Genomic DNA, 23,796 nt, shown 5'->3' on the forward strand with positions numbered 1-23,796 from the left:
AGGCTCCTTAACCCCACATCAAATTGAATTTCAGATTTTGGAATATTTAGGTTGGACCTCAGACCCCACTAACTCTCATCCACCTTCATCTATACCGGCGACAGTCAGCTTGTGGTTGCGCCAGCATGGACATCACCACTTTCGTGGTTTCGGCTAGAAACCAAGCATTGTTGTATGGTGATTACAGTACGTATCACAAACAGTTAGTCAAGAAGCTACACAATTGTCGAAAAAGGTTGAATATCGTCACCAAGAATCGCGGCAAGTTCAGTAAGAAGGACACTATCACAACCGAGAAGCTCGCGGAAAACCATGAGTATGGGCAAAGTTACTTATTGGAGTTGGATTTTCAATAGCTGACCGGAACCAGGTTTCTTCATCTCCAATTATTGACGGCCGAGCGTGCTTGGGCGCATGCGATGAGATTTAAAGCCGTCCATTCCGCCGACACCAAGGGCATCACAGGAAGAACACGCTCCCACATAATATCGAGATTAGATAAAGGAGCTCGAGCCGCCGAAGATCTCGCCAACGTCTTATCTGATAGTTCTACAAGTGGCGCCAGCGACACGGATATCCTAGAAGCACGTGCGTATGCTTCCATGATACGGGGTGCGACGCAATTTGAGAAACAGAGCTGGGAAGCTTGTCTACGAAGTTACGCCACAGCTCGTATCATATATACCGCTCTTACCACGACAATCAAAGGGGATATCTTTAAAGATCTACTATCAGAAACTATCGACCCATCTATTCGATATGCCGCCTATCAATCCAAGGTTCCAAGAACTTTGGCGATACCAACTATAGCTAGAAAAGCTTTTCCCTCTTCCGACTCTTCCTTGGTTGAACAGATCAACAAATTGGCCCCGGATTTGCTAAAGACAAGTGATTCGGATGCTCAGCAAGGCCAAGTAGGCGCCCCAAACGCACCACAGACCATTACGTGGAGATCTCGAGAAGTGAAGATCGAAGATGCAGCTATCGCAATAGCACTGGCTTCGACCGATACGGCTACTTCTAGACTGGCGGAGAAGCTTTCGTCATCCGATATTATACTTCCGAAGGAAATGTCTGCAGCATACGACGAAGTGCTTATAGCTAGCCAAGATGCAGCAGATGCCACCAAACGTGTTATTGACGAGCTCAAGGAAGAAGGCGTGTCGCAGAATGACCCCCGAGTACAGAGTTTACAAATAACCCGCACAGCCGTCAACTACCAGATGATTAGTTGGAGAATTGGTCGCAATCGGGTATTGAGCGGAGAGCACGACGGAGCCTTGTTAGATTCAGCACCGACAACTACCCGAAAATCTAAGAAAGAAGCCACCGCTCGGAAGCCCAAGATAGAGCCTATCGGTAGAAAGATTTCTCGACTTAAAGATAAAGTCGTGCTTTACGATTCTACGATACAGAGCATCGATTCGATTAAAGAGTTACCTGGTGTTGCGGCTGACGAAAGTCTTCTAGAACAATTAAATGCGACCGCAAAGTATTTCCATGCTCTAAAGTCAGTATTTACAACTTTAACGTACATGATTTAAATGAATGCTAATCTGCTGTATAGGTCTCTCTCTATTGCGCGGTCGCATTCGTTAACTGACCAATCACTCAATGCATTAGTTCTTACCAAACATGCATTTGACGAGTGTGAACAGGCTGTGGCGTTTTTCTCCAAACACGAAACCTCTTCTTCAGAGACTTCTCCCCGCAACATTGAAATTCGGCAGCCCGATATTCAATTCTTGCACAATCTCTTACGAGGGGAGCTTCAACGATGCCGCGCAATTGTTGAAATAGACAATCTGCGAAAGAAGGCAGCAAATACAACTCCCGCATCAGCGAGGATTCCCTTGGTGCAACGATTACATGAATACCCTGCAGAAGGTGTAGATTTGACACGTCTAGTGGACTTCCCGCCCAAGGTCGACCCAATTCCGGTGAAACCTCTCTTCTTCGATGTTGCCTGGAATTACATTGAATATCCCGGCAAGACCCCGGCCGCTGCCCCGGAGCCCGAAGAGCAATCAGCTCAACAAGCAGCTCAACCGCAGAAGAAAGGATGGTTTGGGTTTGGAAGATAGTAACCCATCGCCCAACTATGAGCTGTCCATTCTACGTAAAACAGATAGCAAATCGGAATTTTACAAGCTGCGAGACATTCTCGTCAATTATTGTGTTACTAGGTACTATCCTTTTCCCCTGAGCCACGTATTGTATGTATGTATTTCATCCCTTAAGGGACTGCTCACTCAATTGTGGGTTGATTGTCGTGTGGATGCCACATCGCACCGAAGGGCGTTCTGCGACATGGCATACCTGGTGTTGGATACCCACATCCCTTACTATATTCATGACGTCCCTGAAGGAGGTAGGTAGGTCGGGTAGATAACCCCCCAATGAACCTGATATCATTGAATTGCGCTTGTGTTTTTTGTGTGTTTTTTAAAGATATGGTGAGCTATGTTCGGTCGTCGCTCTTCACGCTCCGCGATGGGGTCGATGGGACCCGGGATCGACTCCGAAAATCACCCAATGCTGGATTGGTCGGCGAAGGCGTGGGATACTGATGATTATATTGATATTCCTCTTATCGCCGAGGATAAGGGTTCACGGAGGAAATCGGTTTCCTTGCGTGTTTTTATAGCTTCTCTCGTCTGCCTGTTCATCGCTGCATTAACTCTAGGTGCGGGCTGCGGGTTCGGGCTCGGGGTTGTGCGGTATAGGATTGTGGATGGAGAAACGCTGGTAGCAGATGGGGGTAATGGCGGTAAATATGGTGTTGGTGTGCCTGAAGATCTGGAGTTTGTGCCGATAGGGAGGCTGGTTAATAGAACGGAGCTTGAGCTCGATACTGGATTTTCAGCTTTGGGGAAAGGGGATGAGGGGGTCAAGATCCGCAAATACGTGTTCAACGTTTCGTTGTCTCTTGCGGCGCCAGACGGCTTCCGGAAACCGATGGTCCTTGTCAATGGGCAGTCTCCGGGGCCGTTGATCGAGGCGAATGTGGGCGATACGATTAGGGTGCAGGTCAACAATTTGATGGCGAATATTAGTACGTCGATCCATTGGCACGGAATCAACCAGCAAGGCTCGCCGTGGATGGATGGCGTGGCTGGGATAACACAATGCGGGATCCCGCCGGAGAGGAGCTTCACGTACGAGTTTAAGGTCAAGGATCAGAGGGGCACGTTTTGGTGGCATGCCCATTCTTCGGTGCAGTATAGCGACGGTGCTTACGGAGCCATTGTTATTCACGATCCGGATGAGATGGTTCCTAAGACGGATAGCGAGAAACTCATTTTTGTATCGGATGTATATCACACTTACGGATCAGTTGTAAGAACTCGAACTTTTATGATACCCCTGTTCACCTTTCATGAAGGAATCTACCTAGCTAACCACAAGCCTTAACCACGATGAAGATCTTAAACAGCTACCTCAACTCAACCTCCAAATGGGCACCCAACGAATCAGGCGTCGAACCCCTCTCAGACAACATCCTGATGAACGGACAAAACACGTATAACTGCTCCATAACCTCAACCACATTCCCCTTATCCTCTCACCAAAACACCAACACCAACACCAACGACTGCACAGGCGGCAACCTCTACAAAACCAAAATCCACCCCAGCCGCACAACCCGCCTGCGTCTCATCAACGCATCCAGCTTCTTCTCCTACTGGTTCAGCATCGACAACCACACGCTCTCGATCGTCGAACTCGACGGCGTCGAGATCGAGCCCATACCCGCGCGCGGCGTGTACCTGAACCTAGGCCAACGCGTGTCCGTCGTACTAACCGCGGACCAGGAGGTTGGGAGCTATTACATACGAGCGTCGATGCCGCGGACTTGCTTTTTGCCGTACTCGACGTATACGAGTGCTGGGCTGGAGGATGGGGGGTATGGTGTTAAAGGGGTTTTGGTATATGCTGAAGAGGACGGGGAGGGTGGTGGTGAAGGGGGTGAGGGTGAGAGTGAGAGTGAGAGTGAGAGTAAGGGGGTGCCTAAGACGATTGGTGTGGCGGGGAATACGACGAACCCGTACGGGGTTGAGAATAACGAACTTAGGGGAGATGTGTGGGAGGGCTGCGATGATATGCCGTTTGACATGCCGGTACCGATGCGCAGGCAGCCTGCGGTCAATGTTAGCGAGACAAATACGCATTATATCGAGTATGCGTTCCGTCAAGCCCAGGAAGTTAATCGGATTTTCATTAATAAGGTATACACATATTCGCCATACCTAACTGTCCCAAATTCTCAAGTTACCAAACTAACGAAACATAGACATCATACTCCCCCCTCCCAAACAACGCCACGCTCTGGAAAGCCATAGAGCAGAACTTCACCGCCGACAAAGCGAACTCGTATAACAGCTGGGACTTCGGGCTGAACCAGCAAGTACTCCACATCCCAGACTCCGAGCAAGGCGCGCAAATCGTCATAAATTCAAAGGACGGGATGGAGCACCCGTGGCATTTACAGTAAGCCCCGCCCCCTTACCATACTTTCCCCCTTCCCCTCCCCTTTTCCTCACCCGTCCTCGATACTAACCCCCATCAAACAGCGGGCACACATTCCAAATCGTAGGCTGGGGCCACGGGCTCTTCGGCAGCGGCACGACGACGTGGAGCCTAGACAACCCGATGCGGCGGGACACTGTGACGGTGCCGCCGTCGAACCACGTAGTCATCCGCTTCGCGACGGATAACCCGGGGGTATGGGCGCTGCACTGCCACGTAGCATGGCATGTTGAAGGTGAGACTCCCCCCCTCCCCTGGAAAGTCAACCTTGGAAGTTACTAGCGCTAACATCTCTGGTGTTAAAGGCGGCATGTTCCTCACCCTAGCAGAACGGCCGGATGATCTCGTTCGTATGGTCGACGAGATGGATCCGGAGACGAGGCGGCAGAGCCAGAGTTTCTGCGGCGCCGGCGGGGATGATTAGGGGGTTGGCTCTTGGTAGGCATAAGAAGCCATCTGCGACTTCTCATAGCAAGAACCGCGGTATATAGGTCGTTCATGTAATTAACACCAACTCACCATAGAATATGCCAGGAGCCATATTCCAATGTACATAGCACACAATCAAACCTCACAACCAAGTTAAAAAGCCATAATCATGAGAGGGGATGTCTTCCATTATTTTTTGCTATCCTTCGTCATAAGGTCCTATATACATACACACACATAGATGCCCCGAACCAGAGCGAACCTTCTTCACCCGATGCCATTTCATTCAATCATCGGTTTAAAAAAAATCTCGCATGAAAAACCGTCTTCTTCAGCAATGCATGCAGATTTTAATGGTAAAAAAAACGTAATAACTTTAAAAAGCTTTCCCTACCCCCCAAATTCTCAGAACGCCGCACATCCGCCCGCAAATTTCGTGTGATGGAGCATCGCCTCAGTTGGAATGTCGTTAAGACGAGTCGGGGAATCAACGTGGAAGCGGCAAGTATGAGTACAGGGTAATGTACAGGTATGGAGAGCTGGGTCGTGCAGGCCCGGCTCTGAGTGATAATTAAGGGTGGATCGAGAAAATTCTCGTCTTAATTAACGCATTCAAGGCTTCTTCTCGTCCTCGGGCTTGGACTCCGAAGAGTTAGGCTCCGAGCTGCTGGAGCTGCCGGATTGTTCACCACTCTCGGCACGGGCCTTGTGCATCTTGTCGAAGAGGTTCAAGCTGGCGACTTGCAACTCGTCGGTCTTAGCCTTGATGTCTTCCGACGTAGCGCTACCCTCTCCAGACTGGCTCTTGCTGACTAGCTCGCGTAGAGAGGTGATCTTCTCCTTGATTGCTTCAGCCTCGGTCTTGTCGAGTCTATCCGCGAACTCGTTAAGAGCCTTCTCGGTATCGTTCAAGACGCTGTCGGCACGGTTGGCTGTCTCAATAACAGCCTTGCGCTCCTTGTCCTGCTCGGCATACTTCTCGGAGTCTTCGACCATGCGCTCGATCTCAGAGTCGGATAGACCGGAGCCGGAGGCAATGGTGATGGACTGGTCCTTGTTGGTGCTCTTGTCCTTAGCGTGAACGTGTACAATGGAGTCGGCATCGATGTCAAAAGTAACCTCGACTTGGGGAACACCACGGTGTGCGGGCGGGATACCGACCAACTGGAAGTTGCCGAGAAGCTTGTTGTCCTTGACTAATTCACGCTCACCCTGGAATACCTTGATCTCGACGGCGGTCTGGAAGTCGGCAGCCGTAGAGAAGACCTGAGACTTCTTGGTAGGGATAGTAGTGTTGCGGTTGATCAATCGAGTGAACACACCACCGAGAGTCTCGATACCAAGGGACAGAGGAGTGACATCCAATAGCAGTAGATCCTTAACCTCACCAGAGAGAACAGCGCCCTGGATAGCAGCACCAATGGCAACAGCTTCGTCAGGGTTGACAGATTTAGCGGGTTCACGGCCGAAGATGCTCTTGACAGACTCGGAAACCTTGGGCATACGAGTCATACCACCAACGAGAATAACCTCCTGGATATCCTTCGCCTGCAGGTTAGCGTCCTTAAGGGCTTTGCGGACAGGCTCGATGGTTTTGGTGATTAAGGGGTCCATCATGCTCTCAAGCTGCGATCGAGTCATCTTAGTGTTAATGTGCTTAGGACCCGAGGCGTCGGCAGTGATGAAGGGAAGGCTGATATCGGTCTGAAGAGAGGAGGACAACTCAATCTTAGCCTTCTCAGCGGCCTCACGGATTCGCTGAATGGCCATTCGGTCGTTAGACAGGTCAATACCGGAGTCGGTCTTGAATTGCTGAACGAGGTGACGGACTAGGCGGATATCGAAATCCTCTCCACCCAAGTGGGTGTCACCGTTTGTCGACTTAACCTCGAAGACACCGTTCTGGATCTCTAAGACAGAAATATCGAAGGTACCACCACCAAGATCGTAGACGGCGACAACTCTGTCAGCTTCCTTCTCCAGTCCGTAGGCTAGTGCGGCAGCGGTAGGTTCGTTGACAACACGGAGAACGTTGAGACCGGAAATCTGACCGGCATCTTTGGTGGCTTGACGCTGAGAGTCGTTGAAATAAGCAGGAACGGTGACGACGGCATTCTTAACTGGTTTGCTCAGGTAGGCTTCAGCAGTCTCCTTCATCTTGTTCAGGACAAAACCACCGATCTGCGAAGGAGAGTACTTCTGTCCTCGAGCCTCTACCCAAGCATCACCATTAGAATGTTGCACGATCTTGTATGGCACCTCTTTGATGTCCCTTTGGACCTCGGGATCGGTGAACTTTCGTCCGATTAATCGCTTAGTGGCAAAGAGAGTGTTCTCAGGGTTGACGACAGCCTGTCGCTTTGCGGCAACACCGACTAACCGCTCGCCATCTTGAGCGAAGGCAACAACAGATGGTGTTGTTCGAGCACCTACACTGCTGATTAATATTTCGTCATGGGCATATATACGTGCGACAGCGACGGCGATAGCGCCAGTGATATTATCTTACCTTCTGAGTTCTCAATGATCCTGGGTACCTTTCCTTCCATAATTGCGACAGCCGAGTTTGTGGTACCTAAGGAAGAATATTAATTTATCGTCCAAGACAAAGTTGTGACAGTGGTATTGGCAATGGTATCGGCAAACTTACCAAGATCGATACCGATGACGGCACCTTGGACCTTTCCCTCAGTTGACTCATATCGAGCGAAACTGGATCCTAAAGGTTTTCGTAGAGGCGCAGCCCATCGCGCAGCTGTGGGAGTTGCTCGGGGAAGCTGTTGAATCAATTCATTGTTAGTTATGCGCGGGGGCACTGGGGCACAAAATATTTTTTGTGAATTTTCGGAAGACCGGTTTTTTTCAACTTACAGCTCTAGAGAACGATCGAGCGGCCAACATATTGAAGGCTGAAGAATGAAACCCGCAAATGTGTAGTGACTGGTAGGAAGGATTGGAATGGAAGAGGGAGAAGAGTTTTGGTCTAATGTACAGGTGACCCGACGACGTTTTTATTATGTATGGAGGGGGACGGAAGAGGCAAAAAAATTGGCGGGATGGATACCATAAAATTTCTGCGGCGACGTAGAAGAGAGCAGATTTCTTCTCAGAGCTTCCCGAAGGGCGGTCAAATTCGGCAGTATCGGGACCAATGATATTTCCTTATTCTATCGACTAAGCTACTGAAGTCCGCTACTGCGATGAAAAATTCAAGAAGTGGCGGCCGTCCCACTTTGCGCTAACTTCTTCTACGTTCTTAACGACCAGGTACCTCGGTACGTACCTCCGGGCGGGCAGCGGGCAACAAGTGCTTGGAACGGGCATGGGATGGAGCGATGGAGCCGCGCTTAGATAATATTCTAGAATTTTAACTTTTAAGTTGACCCTTTTGAGACGTTCAATTGGTAGGCCATTCCCGATGTAGCAGGTTCAAGTTGAGTTGCTGTACAGTCATCAATGACCAGCTTAATTCTTTTACATCTCATAGGTCACAAGTGGTTTCTACTAACATTGAATGTTTGCACAACATCTCACAACTAACACTTATACGTACTTAATATTGTATAAAATACATATTAAAATTCATATAAATATGCGTGTTTTAATAATTGTCTAAGTACTAGATACTATGATGTAAGGCTGTTTGGAAAATCTACGGAGTTTACCATATGTGCAGGTAGATAATACTTATTATTAGACGATACTCCCGCCCATAGTACGGATAATTAGGTTGTTCCAAGTTCCAAATGGCATCACTGCAAGGTCTAGTGAGGTATTACCTAGCTTTAACCAAAACGGAACATTGTACCCTGGGACTCTCCTTCTCACTTGAATAACAATGAGCATTACGTCCCTACTTTCTATCGTTCCTAGGTACTCTCTTAATTGTCAAAAGGAAGGAACCACCCGTCCACACCTCATATCTCACTCACATCAACAGATATAGTGGGTACTTTGTGGTGTATCCAGCGTATCGTGCTTACCGTTAAGGTGGATGCACCTAGGCAGGGTTGATGGTGGTTGCCCCGTACCCAGTTGGTTGTCGGCCGTTGCTGTTGCTGCTAACTTTGAATGCTACTGCTACTGCTACTGCTACTGCTGAGAATCTGAACGTCATCTGAGGAGCCTTCCACCTTCCTGGGGAAACCTTTTGACCTTTGTCCTCATTGTCTTGTGAACACAAAAAATAATAATTTTCATTCTACCTGTCGCCATTTAACCTCAACCTACCTCATAACAACCAATCTACCCGCATCCGTGATTTTCCCTTACTGCAAATTAACTTGCACCCCTAACCCTGGGGCGCGGATCACTTTGTAACTGATTTCTCCCTGCACATCAGTGCATACCCTATCTACCATTTCGTATCCGTCTCTGTCTCTGTCGCCGTCGCCGCCGCTGCAGATGTGATTGTTACTTTCAACTTTTCAATCAACATCCCAGTTTATCCCACCTGGGCAGCCAACCCAAACCTGTTCTCCTACCACAATAACTTCGAGATCGAAACATCTGCGATCGGCGCATCTCCCGACGTGTCACTTTACTTTTCTCTAGACGCGCTTCTAATGATCGATGCGACTTAATTGCGGTATCAACACCCGCCATTGGCACGATGCCTAGAGAGGAAGAGGCCAGGTAGGATTTCTTGATGCGCGTCCAGATATCAAACCCCGCTGATTTACAATCAACCTCTAGTCTTTGGCCTACTAGCAACCTACTGCTTCTAGAAGGTCGCAAACATTATCGGAGCAGCGTCTCGCCAATGTAAGTCTCGCCACATATCCGCCTACTACCTTACTACCTTATTACTTCATCTTGTCTGTCTAAATACCTATATCTATCTCGACTCCTTGGTCGCGCAAGCTAAACTAAGCCTTCCTCCCATTTCTAGTCACTGGCAGCTTCGATCATTACTTAGTGCGGAACGACAGCATATCCTCTACTTTCCCGCCGGTGTTAACAATACACACATCCAACGACTTGATACATCGACTCGTGAATGTGAGACGATCAAAGTAATTAGCTTCCATCCACGATGTCTCATTGCCAGCAAGGGCTGGATCTGCTGCGGTGGCGAGAGCGGAGAACTAGTTGTTATCAGAGAGTCAGGAAGCAGTGATGTCCAAGCCGACAACATTAGCAGGGACTATAGGTCGAGACTGAACTCGATGGAGAACTCCAACATGGCCGAAGGTCCCATGCTCCAGCTCCAACGGGATATGCTTACAGTCGTTGAACGGATTAACGGTTCGAACAAGACTTGGACGGCTTCAAGTTACAAGGTCGGTACCGAACGCGTCAATTGCATCACCATGTGGCACCCGCCTAAGGGAAATGGTGCACCAGCGCCAGGACAGTATGACTCTCCAGTAGCGGTCGTGGCCAACAATGACAAGTCCATCACTATTATAGGGCTCTACGAACCTGATCTGCACAAGGATGTTTTAGAGTATCCTGACTGCGTCAACCGCGGCGTCCTGTCTCCCGATGGATCACTTCTAGTTGCCATTTGTGACGACCCGTACCTCTACATCCACGTACGGCAGTCGTTTACCAAGCATTACCACGGAGTCTCGCGACAGTCCTATAAGTGGAAGGACCTGCCAAGAATACGCCTTAAGGGCGAATGGGAGAAAGACACTTCCGAGTGTAGGGGTAGTTTTGCGGCATGCTTCTCCTCATCCGGAAAGTATTTGGCTGTAGGCACTCAGTATGGCACTATCTCCATTTTTGATGCTGTCGCTCTCAAGGACCCTCATTCTGAGCCCTTAATGACATACTTTAATTCTGATCGAGCCCCCGAAGAATGTGGTGCTGTGAGGGATATGGCCTTTTCACCAGGTCCCCTCGATCTCCTGGCATGGTCGGAACATCGAGGACGGATTGGTGTGGCGGATGCACGCACTAATTTTAAGCGCCGACAGATCATCCCCTTGCAAAATCATGAAGATTTCACCCATCACTCTCTTAACGATAGTAGCCACACGATCGAACCACGCCTACTTGTCTCGCGTGAGCCAAGCGGACACGGCACCGGGGGTTACATTCCTGGAGGATCTGGATCACTACTCGAGCGCTGGGGTCGAGCAATGTCCGATCGACCACTACCGAACCCGGAACCTTCGACTACGGCGAGAGTCAACCAACCCTTCACTCCGGATGAGGTTGCAGTCCTAGAGGCATTCCAGAGCGACCGTCGGCGACGCGAAAACCGAGATCGGGAGCGGGAGCGGGAGCGGGAGCGAAATGAGATTGACCAAAGGCTTGGAGAGCATAGGAGTCAACGAGCCGCCGAGAGAAGTTCAGCATTGAGGCCATTGGGTTGGACAGACCGGGTAAGTCTTGATCCCGAATCAAGACCTCCAAACCCATTTTATCTGCCGTCCGATGTCATCAACGAAATAGAAGAGGACTTGATGAACACGGATACTGCAGATATGGCTTTTTCACAGACAGGCCGTGTAACTCCGTCAGATATATTTGCTAATCATTCTCAGAGCGAGGCGATAACCCGCATTATTGAACGAGAGCGTATGCGCGACCAGCACCGTTCTGGCGCTAGCCAAACACCACCTGAACCGGACCTCGGGAGAGTTGCTGCTGCTGCTGGGCGCGAACGACGACGAAGCGCATCCATCATGCATTCGCTGGCCCAGAACGTAGACAACATCTCTCAATATGCGGCCAATCGAACGCAAGCTCCGGATAACGATGCAAACAACGATAGCTCGGCGACGTCGCGCGAACGAGCTTCTTCTCCGTGGTTTCCTGGACGGCTCAGTTCCGCCTGGCCCGATTCGGAGAACATAGCCATGGCCTATCTAAACGATCGTGGCACTCAGGACAACACCCGAGCCGAGTCCAACAGAACCCGCCGAGGAATACCTGTAATTGCCGACGTATGGTCCAACGATTCCCTCTTCACTAGGATTAGAACAGGCAGTCGCGAGCATCAGCAGAATCCGGATGATACCGCGGGTTTGGCATGGAGCGAGGACGGGCGAACATTGTAAGTTGAATCCTTAGCCCCACGATGGTGGATACACATTACGCATTACGCATGACTAACAAAGGATTATAGGTATGCGGCGGCCGAGGACGGCATATATGAACTCCATGTCGATATGCTGGGTAGAAGACAATTCCCCGATCTTCAGCTTCGCTAGTTCACATTCGTCTGTAGCCTACGATTAGTGGCTTTCGATCAGAACTCATTGGCTCTTGACGGCGTTTGAGGAGTTTTTTATACTCACATAAGGTGCATTAAGGGGTTGGCGGCAAGGGCGTTTTTATTTTGTTTGATTGCGTCTATTACATTTCCCCGGGCAGGGACTCGACGATTTATTACGCTTTCCGAGGCTTGTCTCTGATTCTTGTTTTGCAAGGACCGGTGATACTCCCATTTCCAAGGGGCGGGAGTTGATTTTATCCCTTCGACACGTCTGCAGTTCTCCACAATAAAAGTCATTTCGCCATTGGAGCTTCGAAGGGCTCCGCGCTGAGAGGTGAGAGGTAGTGTAGGAAACAGGCAGAGAAACAGACCCAAGAGAGCAACATTGGAATCAGATGGCCTAAATGCCATCGACACGTCGGAATTTTCTTTTACTGTTTTGCTGGCCGTGCATTGACTGATACCGAATCGATTCCCATGTACATATCCTACATTCGACCAATAATAAGTGCAGTGAACTTCTTTCATTCATGGATCTTTCTTGCGTCATTGGTGCGCGTTCGATGGTAGGGTTGATTTGGAATGGGATGCGCGTTCCTAAATTCTTCCAATCCCATGCTCCCCCCCTAATCCCGAGTCCGGGGTTGGCTCCCTGCATAACGTGGATTGTACGGTGTCATCGCGAGCATTACATCGCATGCCACGCATTGCGATGTCCTACACACCTAGCCTCACGCGACATACCCATGTTGAAATCGTGATTTTCGTTATTTGTCATTTGTAGGATGAGCCAAGACAAGGCTAGAGAGATATCGTCAAGCCCAATACCTACTTGGCATCTGCTGTAATCTAACCCAAGTCCCTACCAAGCACTATTATCCCATACCATCCCATCCAATATCATCCCATCCCTCACAACGCCGGCGCCTCATCCACCCCCCTCCCACTCTTACTCCCAACCAGCATCTCCCTAACCAACCCCCCAATCGCCAAACTGCTCGTAAGCCCGGGACTTTCAATGCCCAACAAATTCACCCACCCCTCGAACCCATCCTCCCTCCTCACGTAAAAATCCACAAACCCGTCCTTCCCCTTCCCCTCCGCGCCCGCGCGTCGTAACTTCGGCCGTATACCCGCGTAATCAGGAGCCAGAGCATCTACCTCAATACCCGGTAAATACTTCCTTATCTCCGCCACCGCAGCGGGGAGTCGGGACGCGGTCACGGAGAGGGAGGTAGGGTCGGCAACCCATTCGACGTCGGGACCGAAACGGATCCGCGAGGCGAGGTCGAGGGTTAAATGTGTGCCGAGACCGCCTGACCCGGGCGTCACAACGGGGTATATAAGCCGGGAGACGCGGGGACGGGGGGATGTGTAGGCGAAGTAGTTCCCCTTGGCGTAGAAGGGGGTGATGTGGCGGGCTGCGGGGGCGAGGAGGTTGTGGATTGTGCAGGCGTGCAGGCCGGCGCTGTTGATTACGGTGGAGGCTGTGATGCGGCTGGGTTCGCCGGTTGTCGTGTCTTGCACTGTGAGGACGTAGCCGCTGCTCCCTGGGAGCGAGGACGGGGAGGTGGGGAGGGGGGTGATAGATGTTACGCTGGAGTTCACGGCGACGGTACCGCCTGCGTCTTCGAAGAGCCCGCGTAAAGCGGTCATTAGCGCGTGCGAATCTACGATTCCTGTCTCTGGGCTTTCGAGCACGCCTGCTTCGGCGCGGACATCGGGTTCAGCGTTTCGGGCTTCGGTTTTGGTTAAAAATCTCGTCGGGACACCGAGGGTAGATTTACACGTCTCGTGGATCCTCTCCAGACTCTCTAATTGCGCCGCGTCCTGCGCGACGATCCATTTCCCCGTTTTGCGGTGGGGGATGGAGTACTTGTTACACAAGTCGTAGAGCTGTTCGCGGCCGGCGATGCAGAGACGGGTTTTCAGGGAGTCCGGGGGATAGTACAGACCGCCGTGGATGACCTCGCTGTTGCGCGAGGAGGTCTCGGTGCCGAGGTGGGGATGTCTTTCGAGGAGGAGGGTGGAGGATGTGGTATTGGGGTTGTGGGTGGCGTGGTAGGAGGCTAGGGACCGGGCGATGGCGAGGCCGACGACGCCGCCGCCGATTATCTAGGGGAGGCTGTGAGGATTTATATGGATATATGTGTTTGTATGCCTTAAATAAAATGCATATGAAGATATATGAAAGTAAAGGTTCTATATAAATCCCCTTCAACTAGCGAGATCGGGGTTGTAGACTTACGACATGAGTGAAATCGGTCCTAACCGGCGCCGTGCTCGAAAATGAACGGGCTATACATGATAAACCAGTGCTCGACTGCAATTGGCGTCGAGCGGTCCTGGCGAACATCTTCGTTGAAACGAAGTCGAGAGGTTGAGTTGGGGTAAGTTAGCATGAGCTCAGTAGCTCTAGATATTTATTATACCTAGCACACTACTATAAACGACAAGGATGATATCATATCCTAGCATCGGAGATATTATCGGGTAGGGCTGATCGCACCGCTGTTGCATTAGTGATTGTTATTACATATGCATCTTATATCTAGGTAGATATCTCATTATACCAAATGTCTTATTATAATGTAAATGTCTATTCGACTTGATTCTTAATCTATTCAATAAGACCATATCACCGTCTAGATCCAAATCATTTACTCTTGCTCTTATCATGACACATCACATATCTCAACACCATCATACACATTTCAAAATACGATAGTCGACAGAAACCTGTGATTTGCATCACGATTTTATCACTCTAAAAAGCAAAAGGAGAATATAAGGTACGCCGAAACACCGTCCGGAAAGAAAGGCAGTCGATAAAACTAATGATTTGAGATGCAATCGAGGGGAAACACCGGAAACAGTTGCCGTGTGTCCTGTTTCAATAACCCGTATTTCTCGTCCCTGGTACCCTTACCAGAGTTTCCACCAACGCCGACGTTTGACCTGAAAGGACATGTAAATTCACTCCGTCGTCCGTGACGAGTTACCTAGGAAAACAACCGAACGCCTCGAGACCGTTACTAAATTTACAGACCAGCCCGAACTCGCTCATTCGTCTTTGGGAGTCTCCGAAACCGCAATAGGTTGAGCCGTACTAGCAGACGCTGTAGGACCAGAGGATGGCCCTGCTGCCCCCTCTTCCTCGGATACCGAGGTAGATTGTGTAAGTTGAGAGTGGTGAGCTGGCTCTCGTGTCAGTGCTGTGTTGTTGGCGTGAGCCTCGCTCAGTTGGCGTTCTGGATAGGGGTTAGCTGGCCACTGATGTGCAAATATCGAGGTAGGTGGTAAATCTTACCAAGCTCCCTGATTCTATGTCTCAACATCTGGTTCTCGCGGACCAAAGACTGGGTCTCGGCCTGGTAGTAAGCACTTTCGTCGCGAACGCCGGAAAGATGCGGTTCCCCGCTCTCCCCACTGATGGATGTAGATCTCATTCTAGGAGACGGAGCACCGCGACTTGGTGTTCTCGATCTGCGGTGTAGAGCATCGCGGGCGATGTCGAAGGAAGAACGAGGATGCGAGAAGACGGGTGATCGAGGAACAGAAGTCGACGGCGCGGGGATTGGTGGTTGTGTAACCGGATTCGGAAGCGTCATAGAACTTGATCTCTCCGAGGTCGGGGTTGCGTCCTCAGCAGCCACGCTCGTTGGATTTTGTCCTTGTGCTTGTTGAAGTTGCTGTAATTGGAGTTGTTGTTGACGAATCATGAGCAACAGTCGGTTCTACCATGATCCATATTAGCTAACCGAAACCCGAATCGAACGATACACGTGTAGCATACCACTTGTGCTTCCTGCTCCGCCTCGAGCTCCTGATGTAATTCTCCTAGACTCGGGGCCCTGTTATGGTGAGGATCGCCCCCTATGAGAAGAGGAGAGGTGGCTGTAAGCTGAGGGCTGAGTGTAGCATATCCGGCACTTCCCTCCGAAACCATTTCGCCTGGGCCGGGGACGGACGGGTCGTTCAGTTGCAGGTTCATCAATACTGTGGAGCGTCGTCGGCCCATCTGTGGTGATTGTCGGTGTCGTGAAAGGGAGCTACTCGACGAGCCTGTAGAAGAGATGTGTGAGTAAGTAATAAGTTCAAAAGGTAGGAAAGTAAGAAAAGTAGAAAAACATGTGGATAGGTGCCAGGTAAGAATATATATACTAGGTAATCCTGAGAGATAGTGATAAGGACTTACGTCTCATAGGCTCATGTTGGAGGCCGGCATTCATAGTTGCGGCTGCTTGCAGTGAAGTGGATGCTGACCGAGGGGACGGTGATGCCGATTCCCCGCGGATAGCAGAATCTCCATTACCGGTAGAAGAGGTCATTATGCGTGGACGTGCAGATGGTGATGATGGTGGAAGTGAGTTGAGGTCAGGGGCCATGTTGACGTCTAGAACAGGTAGATAAAGTAAGGCAAAGGCAAACGATGCAGGTCAAGGTTACAGAGGAATAACCTAGATGGTTTACCTAAGCTGCCGATTACCAGTTACAGTAAATAGGCAGATAGGTACCGAACTTGCTGTACTATGTACTATTATCGCCTGTCAAACTTGGAGCAAACCAAGCTGTCAGCTGTCTGGCTGTCTGGTTATTTCGAGGCGAATCAGATGGAGATGTGGGGATGGTAAGGATACAGAAGATCGATATGGAGTAAGAATATGCAAGGTGGCGGTCTAGACGTCAACAGATATCGAATAAGATTCAGAGCTGGACGAGGTTTAAAGAGACGATCATGGTACGAACGCCCGACTAGGGGAGGATTAACGGGGGAAACGGAGGTACGAAAGAACTAAAATGGCACCTCGTCGACTCGTCGGTTCGCGAACTACCAACTGCCAACTCGCGAAGGCTGAAGCTGGAAGCCGGGTCCTTTGTGGATTTGTTCAGGTGACAGGAAATCGGACGATGTGGTTAGTTTGTTTTTTCTCAGCAAATTTACGTTTTCAGAAGACTTTTTTAACTTTTAGAAGGCCGGTGACCAAACATCAAACTAATTGACTAACCGGACAGCGGAAGTTCACAGCTTAGGTACTAGGTAGGAAAGAACAACATTCGTTATGCAGGTGGGCTGTGACCTTGTGGGGAATTTAGAGCTACCCTTGACGTCAGTCGATGTGGGCTAGACTTTTAACTCTTGCCGGGAACGTGACCCCGGAATTGTACGAGCTCTAGGTACCTAGTATTTTGTGTTATCGATATGCGTAAGCCGTGAACCGAGTTATGTAATAAGCCTTGGCACCTGGCAGTCACCTGGTCACCTGGTCCAGCAGTAACAAAGCTAGTCTCCTGAGCCGCGGCTATCCATCAACCCATTTTCATTAAAACCACGAGACATCATATGGATACATTTATATAACATTTATATGTACATACAACTACATAATTACCTAGGCATCGAAAGCCTTACGAATCTTGCGTCGCGCCCAGCTCAGCCTCATACGTACTAGCATACGTACTAGGGATGTAATTCAACCCGCGGGTTCCCATACGAACTCTTAGTCTCTTACAGCTCATCCTCTCCCACCTATAGGATGCCCTCCTTTGCCATGTATGTCTCGTTACAACTTAGTTCGAGATCTTGGTCACAAGGCTACCGAAGACACCTCCACCATAGACTAGATCGAGACAAAGACCCTTAGAGTTGCGTTCAGATATGTAGGTTTATGCAAAGACAACATAACTCCAAGTTCTTTAGACAAACCCTCTACTCAGGTCTCGTCCCCTTGCATGAGCATAACCATAAGCCCCTGATATGATCGTGTCCTATATATTGTTTCCCATTTACACGAATACACACATACACACGAAACTTCCAAAGAGGCAAGAAGCTCTCGTCATGTGTTCTCATCATTGTCATGCTGTCACTGAGTCACTACCAGGCAGCATTCACAACTTCAAGTCTTTGCCACGAAATATAAGCATTATCGCTTATTATTGAAAACTCGTACCTCTGTCTTAGAGTTTATGGTCCAGTCCACATCATCTAAGGAACCATATGACATCAACGTGAACTTTGCCTTCAGCAAGGATTCCGATTCTAGCTTTACGCTGCATGGTAATGAAACATCGCTAACTTAAAATTTAAATATTAAGTCCGTTCGATCTAGATGAGGAAGCACAATACGACGTTTTACCACTGGATAAGCTGTAATGAGACACACCTATAACGTCAAGTCCCAAAGACTTGGATTATCGCCAGCGTAAACACATTCGTATACCGCGACGGAGTTCGGATCGGCGTCCATCCCACTACACTGTGAAGGTTCATGATACCCCTCATCAACTACCGCGACGAAGAAATCGTATAAGCCCTCTCGGACGTCGATCCTGTAAACGCCATGATCTATCTATTGATCTAGAAATGTGACTTTAATTACCCACCTACCTCCCTACTTCCCTAGTACATATATGCCGTGATTAGGTACGCACTTAAATATTGCAGCCAGCCTGCCTTAACTCTGCCCTGCTTCTACTGCTGCTGCTGCCGCCGCCAAAATCTCCTAGACCGGTCGCGAGCGCCGAAATGTGCATACATCCAGATCCCGAGCGCATTATCGTGATAGACTATACATACCCGCCTCCGCAAATCCTACGAACCAGACCTGCCAATGAAACGAGCGGGATGGCATCTCCCGTCGCGGGGTAGCAGCGGCGGCGTATACATACCAACCAATGTTTTGGACAAGATTTGCAGATACATACATATATACATACATACTCCTATGTAGGTACCTATTCGCAGTCGGAATTTTTAAAAGAAAAACGGCGATGAGGGGTGATGAAGGGGCGGCCTCGCCATCGCCAAGTTTCGTCCAAGAGATGGATGATCAGATCGGCAAGCTGCGGGTGGGAGATAAGCACGCCGCGCCGGATAGTCTAGGCATTGGCGATAGGTACCTAGGCATGTAAAAGGGGGCTCGGCTTTAAAGCAACGGAGGCTTCCGTCTAAGACGGGCGCATCTAGACTCCCGCGACGGTGGCAGAAAGCTATATGCTAGCTACTAGGTAGCTAATGACGCCTCGACATTGCGAAACAACTTACGAAGCAGTGGTGGTTGTTGTGTGTTTTAGGATGAATCAGCGGGCGATGCTTACGAATGTACTTGTCTAGGCAGGTAGGTAGCTGTGTAGGTAGGTTATGTAGGTATGATTGGCGTGGGGAATAGGTGTGTACTAAGCGGCGTTTGAAAAGAAAAATTCTCATCGCTGCTAGGTATGGATGGATGGATGTAGGTATGTCATCGTTTACCTAACATCTCAGCCTAAAGTGGGTTGCGACTTGTGGGTTTCAATGGCAGACACGGGAAGCGGGACGTCTCGACTTCGGCGACTATCCAAGTGAGTGAGTGGGCTTTCGATCGGGATTTTTCTCGATCGGTAGGGAGGATATCAAATGCGAAGACTTGCTGAGTGAGGTGAGGATGATAGTGAGGGTCGAGGGTGAGAGAGAGGTGTGGTTCGGACATGCGTATTACCAATACTCCGCCCTTGAATGCGGTTAACTAAGGTACGGACTTAATCAGATATTGGATATTACGGATCACCCGAAACGAAAGCCGTTCGTATTCTAAGAAAAGGGGACGGAAAGGGGGGATTCGAGATCTAGAACTTTTCCTCAGAGTCACACAGGTCGGCGATGTCGAATCCGGAGAGCAGAGAAAAAAAAGCAACTATTCACATACACACACTGCGAACTGCTTGAAGAAAAAAAAAGAATTAGGTATGTGACTTAGGTGCATCTAGCTAGGCAGCTACCTAAGCTACTCCGTCCTGATCGGCAATGCAGATACATCCCATAGCTTGCGTCTTGCAGTCTACCTGCATCCATCCATTCCCCATCCACGACCGGATTCCAGGATCGCCAACGTTTGATTCGCGATCGTTGCCGTCCCTAATGCATACATACAGGAACATACAGGAAGACGGAGAGAAGACGTCAGGGTCCCCTATTGTTCGCGGCTGGCCTCTGCGTCTTTTCCAATTAATAATCGTGTGTGTTCAAAGTTCCTGGAGAGCGATCGTCGGACGGCTGGCACACGCGGACCCGGTGGTTCGGCTACCGCAGATGAGTAGTGGCAATCCGCGCTTCCCTAACGCGTGGCGGCCCTGCTGCTGCTCGTTAATCCTTACCCCCCTCCCCCCTGTAGCGAGTTGGCAGGATTTGACCACCCCCTCCCCTTGAGCTCACTGGCAGACTGGTCCGCTCGCTGTGCCCCTGGATAGGAAAGAAACCCTAGACCTAAGACTTCGGGACTCTTGGGATTTGGCGAGCCGACGGCTTTGTTTTTATTTTTATTTTTTAGTTCTTACCTGCGTGGTGCTTCTCTCTGCTTCTTAGTGTGTAAGCCACGGTAATAATTGCGGGATGGATACTTCATAAATGGATCGATGGATACTATTAGCTGGTTGGGTACCAAGGTGGGACATGAGTGCCGTTATGAAGGATTTTAAGGGGCTTAAAAATGGATGTTGGAAGCTTTTTCTCTTTTTTCTTTCTTTTGTGCATTCCAATCTTAAAGACCTATTACATAGCAGCATAGTAAGAACTCTCGCGGAACCTCCCGTTAGACGCGGCGTCCTACGTACTCTGTTAGTCGTCGGATTTGTGAACACCGCAGCTCAGCTGAATTAGCATAAATGGTATAGGTCAAGGTCTAACCAGCTTAACCCAGCTTTCCCCAGCTATAAGAGGAGAGCTATAAAAACATCAGCTTCGTGCATCGTATTTTTAATATATTAATTACCCGAATACCCAGACGTATTTGTGTAAATAACAACTTTGTTGATTTGTTGATTATATTGGAATTGTGATATAGGGGCGTGATCGTATGTACTTGGTATGCATTTGGCGGATTGCCTTTTTATTTATTCCTACTCCCTTCCGGATCCGACGGGAGCTTGAAATGAAAGCCACAACCCGACGGCACGTTTCTTAGCGACGGAGGAGTAGGATTTCTTGAAGCTTCGCCCAATGCCAATTGCCAATGGCTCAGTTAGAAAACATGGGAGATCCCGGCTGCGCCGGCCACTACTGCAGGAACTATGAGGACGGAACCTGTCGCGACGACGCCACACGGGGGGCTAATGGGGGTCGGATGTGGGAGGGTTTGCTGTATGTAGTTCGCTGTGGTGACTCCCTAGTTAATAAGGATAGGGTAATGGTAACGCGAGGGACATGCATGCGTTGGGAGTTGGGAGTTTGGGGAAGCAGGTGTGCAAATATTTTACATACCTACCGTCTTCGTCATTGGGCATCGAGCAAAAGTGAGGCTTATCAAGTAATAGTGACTTACCTAGCAGCTGTTAGCTTGTTAGTCGTTCGACTCCATCGGCCTAGTTCTCATAGCGCAGCGTGTAGCGCTCAAGTGCCGGACCAACAACGGTCTAGATGCGAGTCTGACCTTACCGCTGGTCTGGATACAATGTCCCTACGCGGGTCTGCAACTCGTGGCATTGCAAGGAAATAGCTGCTATTGAAAATTGAAAATTCCCACTGCCATGTCATTACATACATCGATCGAGGATGCATACGGACGGAGTACAGGAATCGTATTCTCAAATTGGAATTGGTACGGGACGAGAATGGATGGATATGTCAGCTGAGCTGAGAAACATCCATCATGCAGTATGCAACCGTCCACTCCTGTACCGCCATGGCACGGCAACGGCAGCGGTAGACCTTAACGGTAGAGGTAGGTAAAGTGTTAGTGTTGGTGTTAGTGTTATTAATAATGTAGCGTAGTGTGAAGGTAGAGGAAACGTGGTCGACGATCCCCTCTAACTAGGCTGCTAGGTAACCACCTGCTAAGAAACACAATCTTAACAAACATCGTGGAGATACCAGATGGAGAAAAAAGTTGGAACTTTTCTTTTCTTTTTTAGTCTCCTTGGGGTCCGTGAGGCTGTTAGGACTCAAGGAACTCTGGCTAGTTGTGGCTACGGATGGATCACCGAGGGATCACGAGCCCAATATGGCTCTTTGCATCCTCTATCCGGATAGAAGCTGTCAAAGCGCGCGAACCCTGCTAATCTTGCCATTGACGTTTCCACAACCCAGGGTACGGGCTAATACTGGAAATTGATCGGCGTCGAAAGGACAGGGCGCTTTGCGTCTGCAGTTCATCACATAGATGGGTAGTATGTGACTTGGATCGCCTTTCTCTGCTTCGCTGCATCGACGATTTATAGATAGACTCGTTATGTAACAAAGGGGGATTTCTTACGAACCTGTAGAGCTTGCATAGCTCTGCATACCATCCCGAAGCACGTATTATGTGTGGTTGGACAGTCTGACACACAGCTTGATGCGGGTTGCCGGGAATGCAGATAATGTATCTTGCGCATACATTACCAAGTATTGGGCATTGCGGATTATATTGTATCGTATATTGTCTTGTATATTGTATTGTATTGTATTGTAGGTAGGTAGTCAGGTAAGTTGTAGGTAAGATCAATAGTCTTCCGAGACTACGAGATAGCTTCGCTACGTATTGCCAAACCGCTTCTAGGACTTCTCGATGACGATATCTCCAATATCTTTGTATCTTGGATGATCGACACGACATCACCCGTCGCAGCCGTTGTCGAGCGGTGATATTAGATCAATATCAACGATCAGACCTCCCAATCGCCCATTCTGCCATTCGTACATATCTTTCATATCGGCACCGGCACTTATTACTACCTACTAGGTAGTTATTAGAACTATGTAGTACCGAACATGACGCTCTACCGGAACTACGATTGAGGGGAATGAACCAGTGAACACATCGTAGCTCTCAAGAATGCAACGTAGGTCGAATACCTAATGACGAGAAGGGAAGAAAGGGAAGACGAGGATTCTTGGCATTCGCATGCGGTGACGATACCTCCTCCGTGCTCTTCCCCCGCCTCTAACTGGACTGTCACTGTCAAAGCCAGCTGGACACTGACCAGTAACGGATCAGTAGATGTATGAGCTAGCCAGTTAGCTTCTAGCCCGCAGCCCCCAAACAGTATTTCGCGGCTCACGAATAAGATCACATCCTGGCACGTCGATGATTCGCCATAGTGATCAGGGGTCGAACGGGCGCGTTTCTTCTCACAGGTTCAAAACAACACTGGAAACTGGAAACCCTTGGAGATGCACGGAACGTGACAAACTTGCGCTGCGGAAAATTGAAATGGTAGACTGGAAACTTGGAAGCTGGGAAAGTAATTGGTCGTGTTCGCAGGTTTAAACGCTTAAGTCGAATAACTTAATTCATTCCAGCGAGGCGGAACTTTTCCTTTCCTTTCTTCCCGAACAAAAGGAAATAAAAAATCTCCAAATTCTCCAAGTGGCTCAGCCATCCTGCTATGGCTTTTTTTAGCGAACCGGCCCTTTCGAGGTACATATTCGGAGCGTCAGACGAAAGTAAGAACGTAAGAGGTCTGGCGTTCGCGGCGGCAGTACCACGTTTGGGATCTTCTCCATCGCCCGCATATGAATATCCTGTCGTGCTCCGCGCCTATCTGTGATTATTTGTACAATACTATGGTACTTCAAGCATTGCGTAGTCGATCGTATGCCATTATTCGACACGATCAGGTCCATCAGGTCCATCAGAGCCGTCAGGAACCATCTTTGAAAGAAACTGGAGCAATGGAGCAAATTCCAATCATTTAAACCTGATGGATTT

The 23,796-nt window shown here is 49.4% G+C and overlaps 6 protein-coding genes across 6 annotated transcripts; 3 read left to right on the top strand and 3 right to left on the bottom strand.

Annotated features, from left to right (window-relative positions):
- The first annotated feature begins 69 nt into the window (after positions 1 to 69).
- On the top strand, positions 70 to 2,157 carry GGS22DRAFT_40563 (uncharacterized protein). Its single transcript, XM_047967005.1, has 3 exons — positions 70 to 316; positions 371 to 1,510; positions 1,568 to 2,157. Exons 1-3 carry the CDS (start codon positions 126 to 128, stop codon positions 2,082 to 2,084), a joined length of 1,848 nt encoding a protein of 615 aa, XP_047816613.1. The 5' UTR covers positions 70 to 125; the 3' UTR covers positions 2,085 to 2,157.
- On the top strand, positions 2,158 to 5,109 carry GGS22DRAFT_195529 (putative multicopper oxidase). Its single transcript, XM_047965682.1, has 5 exons — positions 2,158 to 3,339; positions 3,426 to 4,229; positions 4,295 to 4,491; positions 4,575 to 4,765; positions 4,836 to 5,109. Exons 1-5 carry the CDS (start codon positions 2,464 to 2,466, stop codon positions 4,952 to 4,954), a joined length of 2,187 nt encoding a protein of 728 aa, XP_047816614.1. The 5' UTR covers positions 2,158 to 2,463; the 3' UTR covers positions 4,955 to 5,109.
- A 20-nt stretch (positions 5,110 to 5,129) lies between these two features.
- Positions 5,130 to 8,160, bottom strand: GGS22DRAFT_168716 (hsp70-like protein). The gene is made up of 4 exons (XM_047962211.1): positions 7,831 to 8,160; positions 7,610 to 7,736; positions 7,469 to 7,534; positions 5,130 to 7,388 (listed from the first exon to the last, which is right to left on the bottom strand). The coding sequence occupies exons 1-4, from the start codon at positions 7,858 to 7,860 to the stop codon at positions 5,572 to 5,574; spliced, it is 2,040 nt and encodes a 679-aa protein (XP_047816615.1). The 5' UTR covers positions 7,861 to 8,160; the 3' UTR covers positions 5,130 to 5,571.
- A 1,411-nt stretch (positions 8,161 to 9,571) lies between these two features.
- On the top strand, positions 9,572 to 12,662 carry GGS22DRAFT_168719 (uncharacterized protein). Its single transcript, XM_047962212.1, has 3 exons — positions 9,572 to 11,294; positions 11,457 to 11,968; positions 12,041 to 12,662. The coding sequence occupies exons 1-3, from the start codon at positions 10,128 to 10,130 to the stop codon at positions 12,123 to 12,125; spliced, it is 1,764 nt and encodes a 587-aa protein (XP_047816616.1). The 5' UTR covers positions 9,572 to 10,127; the 3' UTR covers positions 12,126 to 12,662.
- On the bottom strand, positions 12,663 to 14,531 carry GGS22DRAFT_168723 (FAD dependent oxidoreductase). The gene is made up of 2 exons (XM_047962213.1): positions 14,379 to 14,531; positions 12,663 to 14,245 (listed from the first exon to the last, which is right to left on the bottom strand). Exons 1-2 carry the CDS (start codon positions 14,484 to 14,486, stop codon positions 13,043 to 13,045), a joined length of 1,311 nt encoding a protein of 436 aa, XP_047816617.1. The 5' UTR covers positions 14,487 to 14,531; the 3' UTR covers positions 12,663 to 13,042.
- Positions 14,532 to 15,193: 662 nt separating this feature from the next.
- On the bottom strand, positions 15,194 to 16,518 carry GGS22DRAFT_190763 (uncharacterized protein; the record flags this gene model as incomplete). Its single annotated transcript, XM_047965022.1, has 4 exons — positions 15,194 to 15,381; positions 15,441 to 15,867; positions 15,927 to 16,195; positions 16,329 to 16,518. The coding sequence occupies 4 exons, from the start codon at positions 16,516 to 16,518 to the stop codon at positions 15,194 to 15,196; spliced, it is 1,074 nt and encodes a 357-aa protein (XP_047816618.1).
- Positions 16,519 to 23,796: the final 7,278 nt, after the last annotated feature.

Source organism: Annulohypoxylon maeteangense (genome assembly GCF_022496945.1).
Source record: "Annulohypoxylon maeteangense strain CBS 123835 unplaced genomic scaffold GGS22scaffold_14, whole genome shotgun sequence".
In the NCBI taxonomy this organism is placed as follows: domain Eukaryota; kingdom Fungi; phylum Ascomycota; class Sordariomycetes; order Xylariales; family Hypoxylaceae; genus Annulohypoxylon; species Annulohypoxylon maeteangense.

Bases quoted from the DNA above. Each gene is read 5' to 3' on its own strand.
- GGS22DRAFT_40563 (XM_047967005.1), top strand. From the start codon at position 126: ATGGACATCACCACTTTCGTGGTTTCGGCTAGAAACCAAGCATTGTTG. The intron at 317-370 runs GTATGGGCAAAG...GACCGGAACCAG, and splicing joins AAGCTCGCGGAAAACCATGA to GTTTCTTCATCTCCAATTAT. The intron at 1,511-1,567 runs GTCAGTATTTAC...TCTGCTGTATAG, and splicing joins AAGTATTTCCATGCTCTAAA to GTCTCTCTCTATTGCGCGGT.
- GGS22DRAFT_168723 (XM_047962213.1), bottom strand. From the start codon at position 14,486: ATGTTCGCCAGGACCGCTCGACGCCAATTGCAGTCGAGCACTGGTTTA. The intron at 14,246-14,378 runs GTAAGTCTACAA...AGCCTCCCCTAG, and splicing joins GGACCGATTTCACTCATGTC to ATAATCGGCGGCGGCGTCGT.
- GGS22DRAFT_195529 (XM_047965682.1), top strand. From the start codon at position 2,464: ATGTTCGGTCGTCGCTCTTCACGCTCCGCGATGGGGTCGATGGGACCC. The intron at 4,230-4,294 runs GTATACACATAT...AACGAAACATAG, and splicing joins ATCGGATTTTCATTAATAAG to ACATCATACTCCCCCCTCCC. The intron at 4,766-4,835 runs GTGAGACTCCCC...CTGGTGTTAAAG, and splicing joins CGTAGCATGGCATGTTGAAG to GCGGCATGTTCCTCACCCTA.
- GGS22DRAFT_168719 (XM_047962212.1), top strand. From the start codon at position 10,128: ATGGAGAACTCCAACATGGCCGAAGGTCCCATGCTCCAGCTCCAACGG. The intron at 11,295-11,456 runs GTAAGTCTTGAT...AATCATTCTCAG, and splicing joins CATTGGGTTGGACAGACCGG to AGCGAGGCGATAACCCGCAT. The intron at 11,969-12,040 runs GTAAGTTGAATC...AAAGGATTATAG, and splicing joins AGCGAGGACGGGCGAACATT to GTATGCGGCGGCCGAGGACG.
- GGS22DRAFT_168716 (XM_047962211.1), bottom strand. From the start codon at position 7,860: ATGTTGGCCGCTCGATCGTTCTCTAGAGCT. The intron at 7,535-7,609 runs GTAAGTTTGCCG...ATTCTTCCTTAG, and splicing joins CGTCATCGGTATCGATCTTG to GTACCACAAACTCGGCTGTC. The intron at 7,389-7,468 runs GTAAGATAATAT...TCAGCAGTGTAG, and splicing joins GATCATTGAGAACTCAGAAG to GTGCTCGAACAACACCATCT.